We start from the raw sequence: 14,052 nt of genomic DNA, 5'->3' as shown, positions 1-14,052 counted from the left end.
CAATATTATGCTTACTCCGACAAAGCTAAATTATTTTCTTCAAACAGTTAATTGGCATTGAGAGAGGAGAAAAGAGGTATCCAAAATGTAAATGAAAGAATGCTGGATGTGCACTTATCATTTAGTTTACCACTAAGGCAATTTAATGCTTAAAGCCAGAGAGTCGTCTTCAGAATTAAAATAATCTGACTCATTGAAGGTAAATCCCCCGTTTTTCATAATTATAAAGCATACTCCGAATTTCCATTCAAATATAACTTGAAAACATTTTTCTCTAAAAAATTAATTTTTCCTATTTTCTATTTTAGTGGTGTTCTTGGTGCCATCCGCTAGATACATTCAGAATGCTTTCCACACATTGAATAATGCCTTGAGGACTTTGGAGTAGTTTTGTTGTTTCTAGGTTATGATGAACATATTTAGACTCTAATTTAAAAATTTACCACTTGCTGGGATTAACAAGAACTCTTTGTAGATTGAAGGAAAACATTAAAATATTTCAGAAGGCTTTGCTTCATTTCATGTACAGTTAGTCCATCAAAATGTCTCTTTCAGTGAAGGTTTTGGAAGTTTCAATCACTTCCTATCCCATATTTTCTTAACTTTTAAGAATTCTGCTTTATTAAGCAAGTACAAATGCAACAAGTACTTATTTAAATCTTCCAAGGTAAACAAGTCTTTGTATTATGTGACTGTTAAGTTTCTGTAATTCTGAATCATAATAAATAATTTATGCTTCTAGTCACTGGAAAATGACAAGATGAGACTTGAGAAAGATTTATCATTCAAAGAAACTCAAATAAAAGAGTATGAAGAACTCTTGGCATCAGTGAGAGCAAATAATCACCAGCAGAAGGTAAATTGATGTTTTTGTTGATGTTAATCTAGATTGATAGCTTTTCATATGCACAATTACTGGCACACTGGAGTTATGAGATATGATCAAGACAGAATGAAAATATGATGGAAAAATTTGTTCATATGAGAATTGAGTGGCTTCGGGTATTTCCAATGGCTGAAAGCCCTCTCAGAAAAACAGATAATCTCATCTATTTGAGATATAAAGCACATATGGGACACAATTATTTGTCTTGTTGGGTGACCAGAATTGTATAAATACTAAAAATTTAGGTTCATGCATTTATTTAATCTACTAACATGTCAATGAAAAAAAGCTGTTGTAGACCTTAACACATGTTTGTGCAATAAATAAATGATTGAAAAAACCCTAGATGAGTTCTCTGGATATCTGAGCAGAGAGAATTCCTAGGAAATTGTAAGTAGTCTCTAAGGATTACCCTCTTCCTGACCTTTACTCCTATGGCTGTCCCAAATTCTTGCTTAGTTACTAGTTGTCACATAAATAATCAGGCATATAGTTGTTTTTGTGCCTACTAGAAAGCAGGGTAGTATTGTCACAGAGTAGCAAGAGTCTGATTGTTAAATTGAGACATTATAAATTCATCTACTCATGATTCCCTGTCACACAAAATAGGCAAGTGAGACTAGAGGCACCACTATAATATCTTACATGGCTGACTTACAAGTACCATCTAAGACCAAGAGTATAAGAAAACTGGGCATAGGAAAATATTTACTTGATTCAATTGAATGAATCAATAAAAAGAACACTCCCTCACCAAAAACAAAATGCATCTATCTTATGTACTTGTGTCTTCTTTACAGCAAGGACTCCAAGACTCAAGTTCAAAATGCCAGGCACTGGAAGAAAACAATCTCTCTCTTCGACATACACTATCAGACATGGAATACAGACTAAAAGAACTGGAATATTGTAAACGTAATTTAGAGCAAGAGAATCAAAACCTTAGAATGCAGGTATTAAAACTTCCTTTTAAATATACAGTATTACCTTAGTTACATCATTGTAATCCTAGCGTTGGCAATAATAAATATATATATTTATAATATATATAAATATATATATAAAAATATATATTAATCTTGAGAAAATATATGGACTGTTTTCCTTCACATACTGTTAGATCTTAATGACTGACATTTGAACTTTATAATGCAGTTCCGGAAAATCACTTTCATTATTTCAATGTCTTACTTAATCATGTGGTTTTCATATAATAATAATCCTTGTAACGTAACACATATTTTCTTCAAAACAATCCAATTACAGATAGTTATTTTGCCTTCTGTAGGTTTCTGAGACTTGCACAGGCCCAATGCTGCAGGCTAAAATGGATGAGATTGGCAACCATTACACGGAGATGGTAAAAAACTTGAGAATGGAGAAAGACAGAGAGATCTGCAGGCTGAGGGTATGTTGATCCTACACTGCATAAATACACAGGTCAGCACAAACTTTCTAGCAAGATAATGATGGATTCAAGTTTAAAGCTACAAGAAAAAAATAGCTGAAGGTAGAGTTTTAGAAATATGTCATGTATCCTTTTGTTTTAAATACACATTACTGTGTCTAAAATATAACTGTTAAATTATTTTCTAATTTAGTTTAATCTCTTCCAGGAAAGTGAAATAAGACATTCATTTCAGTGTTTTGGTTTTTATTAATTTATTGTTTGGGATAAGTAGATAACTCTTTATGATCTTGCCTAAAGCATGCTTGTATAGACAAAAGCAATATTTGAGATTACTCAACAGAGCCACAGTTAGATTTGTAAAAATTCTCACTTAATTTCGAGGGATGGTAAATAGCAAGGACTTTGTCAAGCATGAGGAGGAAAACAGCGTTAAGTTTTATGTACCTATAGTTGACATCAAAATTAAGGTGATATTTGTAAGTATATATTACCTTATCTTGTAATTCTAGGTTGAATTTACTTAATTTAACCCTTATTTTACTGATTCCTAAATGTAGTAAAATATAGTTAAATGTTTTCATAAACAAAATAATCATAAATTTGTCTCTCCAAACATCACTGTGTAATTTTTACCAAAAATCAAAATGAAACAAAATATAATTTGTTATAAAAACCTACCAATACTTCTAGCAGATTTCCTCCACTGATTTCTTTTCCATCCCAACATTACTAATAGCACTTCTACCTAAGCTATACACATATGAGGTAAAGAGGGAAATGGACAATATTTGTAGTCAGAAGATCTGTCTTGGAGTTGCAGCTATGTTACTGCCTGACTGTGTCATTTAACCTCTCTGGTTTTGTAAATGAAGATTATAATAATGCTTATTTCACAGGACTGCTGTGAGAACTGAGATAATTCATGGAGGAGGAATATTTTGTGAACTGAAAATCAGAATATAATAGTAGTTATTGGTATTGCAATTTCCTGAATTATCATTTCAAGGACTCTAAAATGCCTGTTTTCTTAGCTTTACTTTAAATCTTGTGGCCTAAGACTGTTACATAGATAATGTTTAGTCCTACATAGCAAAGACACCTTAAAAAAAGGAGAAATTTGTAATTGGCATTTCATTTCATATTACATACTCATGAAATTCTGTGAAAGTTTATGACTATTGGTGTTTTACTTTCATTTCATAACTAACTGTGCGAGTTTGTGTCACTTAACCTCCCTGGAACTCAGTTACATATTTTCTATATAAATATTATACTAATACTTATTTCTTTTTAAATCCTTAGTCCCAATTAACCCAGTACCATAAAGATGTTTCAAAGAGGGATGGAAGTTGTAGTGACTTCCAATTTAAGCTTCATGAACTGACAAGCTTGCTGGAAGAGAAGGATTCCCTTATAAAGCGTCAGTCAGAGGTATAAAAGGAAGGGGTGGGGATGGAGAAAAGTAATACAACTTAGTACTGTAGTACTGTAGGATAAATACTTCCCGTGGACTAGAAAAGGACACATATCCAGGAGTCACTTTATTTCATGCAATAAAATGTAGGTGCAAGTGAGGAAGTAGAATATACATATTTCAGGAGAAATAATTCAAATGAAAGTTAGAATTGAAGCAAAAAATAAATGCTGTTGTACATTTAATATTTTTAAGACATTGATTTTATATTTCATTAGCAGTGAAATTCCCAGTAGACTGTGACCTCCTTACTACATTATGAGCTGCTTCATTAAAGCATGTGTTATATTCCTCCTTGTATCTGTAGCATGTAGTCCACGACCTGGCATTCAATAGGTACTGAAGGAATTATCAAAAATTATAGGTAATATTGTATTGCTGTTATGGAGCAAATGGTGCTGGTAGTAACATTCATTGATAATATCTTGTTAGAAACTATATCTGCTTATATATTAAAGTTTCAGTACTTTTCTTCTATGGATATACTTTTCAGGCTTTTCAGAGCAACAACTTTCACATCCTCATCTTGAGAACCACGCCCATTCAATCTCAAGTTATCTTCCAAATTTAGATATCCTGTATCAGTTGCAGGTTCCTGCACAGGCATATAATATAACTTATTAGGTACTGTGAAGCAACACTAGGTGATATTCAACAAGTGGGATTAGAACATTATTACCTCAAGGCTAAAAAGGAGTAAAAGGGAGGGAGTATAATCATTGTTAGTAACCCTTCTAAATGATTAAATGTATTTATTATCTCATGTTTCTACTTTCCATCAAATGATTATATTATCTTTTATCTGTAAGGAACTCTCAAAGTTGCGGCAAGAAATATATTCCTCTCATAACCAACCCTCCACTGGTGGAAGGACTACTATTACCACTAAAAAGTAATGTATTTTGAAATGAAATTTGAATATAAAAATTATGATCATATAATTCATGTTATTTCATGTTTAATTGATACATACATGCTAGACAGAGTTTGGTGTTTTCTGCTGGCCAATTAGTCTACTGAAGAATGAATATTCACAAAAAGACATCACTATTTCAGTCAAAAAAAATCCTGAAGCACATCTTTCCTGAATTTACAATATATTAATTACCCTGGAAGTGAAAAACAAATAATTTTTTTTTAACCAACTGCATTAGTTAGGACTCTTTCTGTTTCATGTAACAAAAGACCCAACATAAACTGGGACTTTTTAAAGTAACTTAACTGGGATTACTTGATATCCAGACCGATTTGTGTGTTCAAAATATGCCCTTATACATCTTTCTTTTCTTCCTTTTCTTTTCTTCTTTTTTCTTCTCTTTTCTTCTTCTTTTTTTTTTTTTTCTCTTTTTTTTTTTTTTTTTGAGACGAGTCTTGCTCTGTCGCCCAGGCTGGAGGCTGGAGTGCAGTGATGCGAACTCTGCTCACTGCAAGCTCCGCCTCCCGGGTTCACGCCGTTTTCCTGCCTCAGCCAGTAGCTGGGACTAAAGGCGCCCGCCATCACGACGGGCTAATTTTTTTTTTTTTTTGTATTTTTTAGTAGAAACGGGGTTTCACCGTGTTAGCGAGGATGGTCTCCATCTCCTGACCTCAAATGATCCGCCCGCCTCGACCTTCCAAAGTGCTGGAATTACAGGCGTGAGCCACCCCGCTCGGCCTAAATCTGTCTTTCTTTATATCTTGGCTCTGCTCTTTCCTGTGTAGATATCTTCCTCAGGTAAGGTCTACCCTCATGGTAGCAATATGACCACAAATTACATTCCAGCCTTTTAGCAAAACCAAATATAAAGTAATTATGAATACCTTCAGCAGAAGTCTATTTTGGGTATTTCATATAAATGAAATAATACAATATGTAGTCTTTTGTGTCTGGATTTTTCATTTTGCATAATCTTTGCAGAATGCAACCATGATTTAGCATGAGTCAAGACTTCATTCCTTTTTTTTTGCTAAATAATATCCAATTGTATGGATATACATTTTATTTATTGATTAATCAGTTGGACATTTGGGTTGTTTTCAATTTTTGGCTATTGTGAATAATGCTGCTAACATCTGTGTACAAGTGTGTAAGGTACATGTATTCATTTCTTTTGAGTATACACGTAGGAGTGGAATTGATACGTCACATGGTAACTCTAGGCTTAAGGAATTGCCATACTGTTTTCCAAAGCAAAAGCACCATCATACATTTCTAGTAGTGTATGAGGGTTCCACTTTCTCCCCGTCCTCACTGCCATTTGTTATTGTTCATCTCTTGGATTATGGCCATCCTAGGTGGTGGAAAGTGGTATCCAATTGGAGTTTTGATTTGTATTTCCCTAATAACTAATATTGTTTAGCAGTTTTTATGTGCTTATTGGCCATTTATACATCTTATTTGAAGAAATGTCCATTCAAATTTTTTTCCCATCTAAGTGGGTTGTCTTTTTATAGTTGAATTGCAAGAGATTTTCACATGTTCTCATACTCATACAAGTCCCTTATCAGGGACAAGATTTGCAAATGTTTTCATCAATTCCATGGGTTGTCTTTTCATTATCTTGAGAGTATAATATGCAGCATAAGTATTTAATATAGAAAAAAATCTAATTCATCTATATTTTTTCTTGCTTGTATTATATAAAAAAAACTATTGGTATTATATAAAAGAAACTATTGACAAACCTAAGGTCATAAAGTTTTATACTCATATGTATTTTGTCTTGTATTAATACAAACTCTCTTCTGGTTACTAATTGTATGAAATATCTTTTTCTGTCCTTTCCTTTTTTACGTATTTGTGTATTTGAATCTAAATTGTGACTCTTGTAAACCACACATAGTTGTATCTTTTTATACATTCTGCCAATCTCTGCTTTTAGTTGGAATATTTCATGCACTTACATTTAATGTAATTTATAAGTTAGGATTTACATTAGCTATTTTGCTATTTGTTTCTATGTCTTACATGTTTTTTGTTCTTCTGTTCCTCCATTCCTGTCTTCTTCTGTGTAAAGTATTTTCTACAGTAACATTTTATTACTTTTAGTTACTTTTACTGCATTTTCTGAGTTTTTCCCCTTAGGTTTACTCCAGACATTTAATTAATATTTACCTGTATAGTTACCTTTACTGGTGATCTTTATTTCTTCATAGGGATTTGGGATGCTGTATAGAGTCCTTAAATTCCAGCCTGAAGGACTCCTTTAGTATTTCTTGTAGGACTTCCTTAGGTATTTCTTGTAGAACAGGTTTTGTAGTGACAAATTCTTTGAGTTTTTGCTTGTATGGGAAAATATTGCTTTTCCTTCATTTTTGAAGAATAATTTTGCTGGATAAAATAATTCTCAGGTGACAGTGTTTTTTGTTGTTGTTGTTGTTACTTTGAATATGTCATCCCATTGCCTTCTGGCCTCTATAATTTCTGATGAGAAATCAGTTGATAATTTTTAATTGAGGATCCCTCTGACATGTTTCTTTTTTACAGCTTTCAAGATTATTTTTTTCTATGGCCCTTGACAGTTTGATTATTATGTGTCAAGGTTTGGATCTCTTTTTTTTTTTTTTTTTTTTCTTTTCCACTATTTGGCATTTGTTGAGCTTCTTTGATGTGCAGGTTGATATTTTTAATCAAATTTGGGAAGTTTTCAGACATTTCTTCAGCTATTATTCCTGCCACTTTCCTCCCTCTCCTTGTGGAGAGGGAGGAAACTCACAGTTATCTGAGGCCCTGTTTATTTTTCTTCATTCTTTTTTCTTTCTGTTCCTCAGACTAGATAAACTCAATGAACCTTCTTCACAATTTGTTGATTCTTTCTTCCATTTGTTCACATCAGCTGCTGAGAAATTTTTAAATCTAGTTATCTTTTTTACCTCAGAATTACTGTAGTTTCTCTTAAAATTAATTTTCTATAATGTTCTTTATTCCGTAAGGCACAACTCTAATCCTTTCCTTTAGTTCTTTAGGCATGGTTTCTTTAGTTCTTTGAACATACTTAAAATAGTCAATTTAAAGACTATGTAAATGCAACATCTGGCTTCTTAATGGACTGTTTCAAGTTATTTTTTCCATGATAGGCAATATTTTCTTGTTTCTTTGTATGTCTTATAATTTTTTACTGAAAATTTATTTATTTTCAACAAATAAAATATTATTTGTTGAAAATAATATAATGTGGTAACTCTGGAAATTAGACACTCCCTCCTGCCAAGGTGTTCGTTGATGATATTGTTTACTATTGATGTTATTGTCTTTTGCTTAGTGGCTTTTCTGATTTAATTCTGTAAAGTCTGTATTCTTTTCGTATGTGGTCACTGAAGTCTCTGCTCATTTATCTTAGTGGTCAGTTAACATTTAAACAGAGGTTTCGTTACAAACATGAAACTAGTAAGTCTCCTAGTTTTCACTGAAAGTCTCTTTTTCTGTGTTTGGACACCTCTTCAATGTTCTGGTAGGCAATTTATAGCTCGTCTTTAGCCCCCATTTCCTGCTTACACAGAGTTTTAAAATTAGCCAGTAGTGAGGGCTCAGGGTTTTCTCAGGCCTTTCCTTCACATGCGTACAGCCTTGGGCATATACAAAGCCCTACACATGCTTGTGGCTTTCTAGATTCCCGGGAACATATAACAACTTTTCAAAGCCCACTATGGACAATTTATTCCTCAGTTTTTCCTTTTATCATTTTTGGTCAATTTCTTGTCTGCCTGAACTATTATAGTCACCTCAGGTAGTTGTGATATTCAACAATTTCCGCACATTATTTTTGATAAATGTTCCCAGGAAAAAGAATTTTCAAATTGGTTGAGCTACAAGTCAAGTTTTAAAAGACATCCTTGCAAGTGGAGTTTTGCACAGAATCAACAGACAAATCAAACAATGACAATTATAATAATGACAATGTGGCTTTGAAGGAGCTCTAACCTTGTTTTGTCTTGTAGTGGCTGCCAGGCTTCTGAGTTTTACCAAGATTGTTTTAAAATTCTATTGCATAGTTGGAGAGACAGAGATGAGAATAGGACAATTTCAAATGTCACAAAGCTTGTTTATTTAACCAAGATTTAACTGTTTTTCCTAAATAAATGCTCTCTGGAGACTGTAAAACTTTATTAATTTTGAGAGTTCTGATAAAGTTACTTTTGATTTTTATTGGCCAGATTTCCTTTTTCTTTTATGGCATAGAGCATTTCTGGAGGTTGTTATACATTTTCACTGACATCGTCTTCCATTACTTCCTTAAGCACGGTTTTTTTCAGTTCTTTGTATTCTCACTATGTTGCCCAGGCTGGCCTGAAATTCCCGGTCTCAAGCAATCATCCTATGATGGCCTCGCAAAGTGTTGGGGTTACAGGCATGAGCCTCTAAGCCCAGCCCTAAAAACATATTTATTATAGCTTCTTTGAAGTCTTTGTCTTCTAACTACACCATCTGGTCCTCTTTAAAAGTAGTTTCTGGAGGGAGGAAAAAGATGGCCAAGTATACACATCCAGGAAGCACTTCTCTCACCACAAGAGACCAAAATATCCAATAAACAAACCAGAAAATTCTCCACTATCTGTTTGTACTTTAAAAAGATCTTTGGAGAGAAAACACGGAGAGAAAACACTGAGATTTGATAGGTAACACAGATGCTAAGGCTGAATAGGGAGAAAGCTGGGAAAACTGCATTGGTGTGCCAAGCACCAGGATTAGTTCCTGGTCCTAAACACCTTCTAAGGAATGGGTGAGTTAAGTGACAGCAGGGCAACCCACTCTCACCATGGACCTCTGGCATCCTAGCTACAAGAGATCCCATGACTCTTGCAGTCATTTCAATTGTCAGGAGGATCTGCCCAAAGAATAGACAAAGACAGAGCTCTAGCCTGCATGGACCCCAGGGGGTTTTACATGTGGAGCAGCTACAACAAAATGTGGCCATAGGTGCCCATTCCCCCAGGGTTGTCTGGACACATCTGTTCTGCATGTCTTTCTGTCCACAATCCTTCCAAAGTTTTTGCCTGGCTGATTCTGCAAGTGTGTTCACGCAGCACAGCCTCCACTGCTTGGTCTGACTGTCTTGCCAGTGGCCCTGCTGGAGTGCTTTCCCCACAGCCTGGGAACACTTCAGCTCTCCCAGCACAACAGGCGCCTGATCCCAAGGAGGTAGAGGACAAAGCCACAGGCATGGTTCCAATGCCCCAAGGTTGTAGCACACAGTTCAGGAGTTCTGAGTTGAGATTTTTGCCAGAACTCAACCTGGGGAGGAACCCCCAATCTCAATACACTGAGTGTGAGGTGTGAGTTCATAGGCCAGTGCAGAAGCAGGGCACACATCCGTCTGCAGGGCCTGTCCAGGAAGAGTGAGGCCTGCTAGACACAGTCTCTGCCTGAGAGAGCCCCATGGCCAAGAACATCTAACAAATGAAATGTGGATGCAGTGCCAGTGATCAAAGGGGGCTACCCTGAGGCTTGGGAATGGACCTGGCTAGGGGGTCATCTCTCTCCCCCGGTCCCCACAGAGTGCCATTGCAAATGTGCAGAAATATAAAAAAGCCACAGAGCAGAGTAAGACTCTCTGCCAACCATTACTCTTAACTGCCATCTACTGCATTACTGCCCAAATTACAACACCAAAAGTATTCTGCCAATACACATTGCCTGTGAAACCCAAGGTAAGAATCTAGCCACAAATAAAGATCCCATACAGAGCCTTGGCACCCTGGAAGCACCTAGAAACAAAGCTAATTAACTATACTCAACTTGCACCACAGTTAAACCGTAAAGGGAAATAAAGAATATCAAAACAAAAAGCCTCATAGAAATTACAGCAAATCCAAAACACAAAGGAGCACGTGCCTGCTCAGATGAGAAAGAATCAGTGCTAGAACTCTGGCAATTAAAAAAGTCAGAGTTTCCCTTTATCTTCAAACAAGGCAACTTCTCTGCAGTGGTTCTTAACCAGATTGAAATGACTTAAAGCCATAAAGTTCAGAATCTGGATGACAAAGAAACTGATCAAGATTCAGGTAACAGGTGAAACCCAATCCAGGATATACAGTGAAAATCTCCAAAAGTTGAAAGAAGACAAAATAGCCACTTTAAGAAAGAACCAAATGAAATTTCTGGAATTGAAAAAAATTACTACAAAAATTACCTGATATATTTTGAAGCATTAACAACAGAATAGACCAAGCCAAGGAAAGAATCTTGGAGCTTGAAGACAGAATCTTATAATCAACTTAGACAAAAATAAAGAAAAAAACATTTAAATTATGACAAAACCTCTGACAAATATGGGATTATGTAACGAGACTAACCTAAAACTAATTGATATTCCTGACAGGAGAGAGAAGAAATAACTTGGAAAACATATTTGAGGATATGGTCCATGAAACTTTCCTCAATCTCATTAGAGAGGTTGACATGCAAATTCAAGAAATACAGAGAACCTCTGTGAGATACTATACAAGACAAACATCCCCAAGACACATAGTCATCAGATTCATGAAGGTCAGTGTGAAAGAAAAAATTATTAAAGGCTACAGGAGAGAAGGCCCTAGTCATTTACAAAGGAAACTCCATCAGGCTAGAAGAAGACCTCTCATCAGAAAACTTACAAGCCAGAAGAGATTGTGGTTCTATATTCAGCAATCTTAAAGAAAAGAAATTCCAACCAAGAATTTCATATCCCACCAAACTATGCTTCATAAGCGAAGGAGAAATAAACTTCCAAAATAAGCAAACACTAAGGGAATTTATTATCACTAAACCAGCTATACAAGAGGTTCTTAGGGAAATGATAAACATGGAAATGAAAGAATTATATCTTCTACCATGAAAACACACTTAAGCACATATCCCTCCCACAGACACTATGAAGCAACTACACAACCAAAGCTACACAACAAACAGCTAACAACAAGATGACATGTTCAAAATCTTACATATCAATACTAACCTGGAATGTAAAAAAGTCAAAATGCCCCACTTAAAAGCCATAGAGTAGCAAGTTCAATAAAAAGACAAGACCCAACTGTCTGCTGTCTTCAAGAGACCCATCTCCCAGGCAGTGACACTCACAGACTCAAAGTAAAGGGATAGAGAAAGATCTATCATGCAAATGGCAAACAAAAAAGAGCAGGGGTTATTATTCTCATATCATATAAAATGAGTTTAAACTCACAACAATCAAGAAAGACAAAGAAGGGCATTACATAATGATAATGGCTTCAATTCAACAAGAAGACTTAACTGTCCTAAATATGTATGCATCCAATATTGGAGCATAACATCTGCATACAAACAGATTTGTAAAAGAAGTTCTTTTGGACCTATGAAAAGACTTAGGCAACCACAAAATAACAATGGGAGACTGCAACACCCCACTGACAGCATGAGAGAGATCATTAAGGCAGGAAACTGACAAAGGAATTTGGGGCTTAAATTTGACACTCAACCAACTGGACCTAATAGACACCTACAGAATAATCCACCCAAACATATTCTAATATTGAGCATATGCTTGACCATAAAGTAAACCTCAATAAATTTTTAAAAATCAAAATTATACCAAGCATATGCTCAGACCACAGTGCAATAAAAATAGAAATCAATACCAAGAAGATATCTCAAAACTGTGCAATTACATGGAAATTAAACAACTTGCTCCCAAATGACTTTTGGGTGAACAACAAAATCAAGAAAGAAATAAAAAATAATTTCGTTGAAATTAATGAAAATAGAGAAATAACATATCAAAATAATTGGGATGCATCCAAAGCAGTGTTAAGAGGAAGTTTACATCACTCAACACCTACAACAAAAGTTAGAAAGTTCTCAAGTTAACAATTTAATATTACACTTAACAGAACTAGAAAAATAAGAACAAACCAAATCCAAAGATAGCAGATGAAAATAACTAAAATTAGAAAAGAACTAAATGAAATTGTGATGGAAAATTCATACCAAAGATCAATGAAACCAAAAGTTGGTACTTTGAAAGAATAAAAAAGACCAATTGAACACTTAGCTAGATTAACTAAGAAAAAGATAAGTTTCAACTAAGCACAATCAGAAATAAAAAAGATGGCTTTACAACCAATCCTACAGAAATACAAAAGGTCCTCAGACTATGATGAAAACTTCTATAACACAAATTGGAAAATCTAGAGGAAATGGATAAATTCATGCAAACATATACCCTTCCAAGATTGAACCAGGAAGAAAGTGAAAACTTGAACTGAAAAATAATGAATTCTAAAATTGAATTAGTAATTTAAAAATCCTTACAAAACAACAACAAAAAAAGCCCTGGACCAGAAGGATTCACAGGTAAATACTACCAGACATACAAGGAAGCATTGTTATCAATCCTACCATTAACTATTCCAAAAATAGAGGAGGAAGGAGTCCTCCTTAACTCATTCTATGAAGCCAGCATTATCCTGATACCAAAATCTGGCATAGACACAATGAAAAAAGAAAATTTCATGCCAATAACCATGACAAACATGAACACAAAAATCACCAACAAAATACTTGCAAGCCCAATCCAGCAGTACAACAAACAGTTAATTCACCACATTCAAGTAGGCTTTATTCTTGGGATTCAAGGTTGGTTCAACATATGCAAATCAATAAATGTGATTCACCACATAAGCAAAATTGAAAACAAAAGAGCATGTGATTATCTTAAGTGATGCAGAAATAGCTATCAATAAAGTCCAACATCCCTTCATGATAAAAACCCTCAAGAAACTAGGCATCAAAGAAACATACCTCAAAATAATAATAGCCATCTATGAGAAACCCACAGTCAATAGCATACTGAACACACAAAAGCTAATCAAAATTACTATTCTCATATCATATAAAACGAGTTTAAACCCACAACAATCAAGAAAGACAAAAAAGGGCATTACATAATGATAATGGGTTCAATTCAACAAGAAGACTTAACTGTCCTAAATATGTATGCATCCAACATTGGAACATAACATCTGCATACAAACAGATTTGTAAAAGAAGTTCTTTTGGACCCATGAAAAGACTTAGGCAACCACAAAATAACAATGGGAGACTGCAACACCCCACTGACAGCATGAGAGAAACATTCTTCTTCAGAACGGGAACAAGACAAAGATGTTCTCTCTAACCCTCCCGTTCAACGTAGTATGGGAAGTCCTAGCCAGAGCAATCAGACAAGAGCAAGAAATAAAAGGCATCCAATTAAGAAAAGAAGTCAAACTCTCTCTCCTTGCTGATAGGATTCTTTTTTTTTTTTTTTTTTTTTTTTTTAATTTATTTATTATTATTATACTGTAAGT

General features: G+C 34.6%; 1 protein-coding gene across 3 annotated transcripts in view; it reads left to right on the top strand.

Moving 5' to 3' along the window:
* The window catches only part of POF1B (POF1B actin binding protein), a 108,979-nt gene that overhangs the window by 76,161 nt on the left and 18,766 nt on the right, over window positions 1–14,052 (top strand). For all 3 annotated transcript variants that reach the window (XM_021932870.2, XM_031660622.1, XM_031660621.1), the window contains exons 11-15: window positions 743–856; window positions 1,687–1,839; window positions 2,175–2,294; window positions 3,600–3,728; window positions 4,581–4,663. In XM_021932870.2, the coding sequence (XP_021788562.2) occupies window positions 743–856; window positions 1,687–1,839; window positions 2,175–2,294; window positions 3,600–3,728; window positions 4,581–4,663 (599 nt within the window). The remainder of the gene's footprint in view (window positions 1–742; window positions 857–1,686; window positions 1,840–2,174; window positions 2,295–3,599; window positions 3,729–4,580; window positions 4,664–14,052) is intronic.

The sequence above is a fragment of the Papio anubis genome, chromosome X (assembly GCF_008728515.1).
Source record: "Papio anubis isolate 15944 chromosome X, Panubis1.0, whole genome shotgun sequence".
NCBI lineage: Eukaryota > Metazoa > Chordata > Mammalia > Primates > Cercopithecidae > Papio > Papio anubis.
Note: the sequence above shows the minus strand (reverse complement) of the source record. Positions and strands in the feature narration are given on the sequence as shown.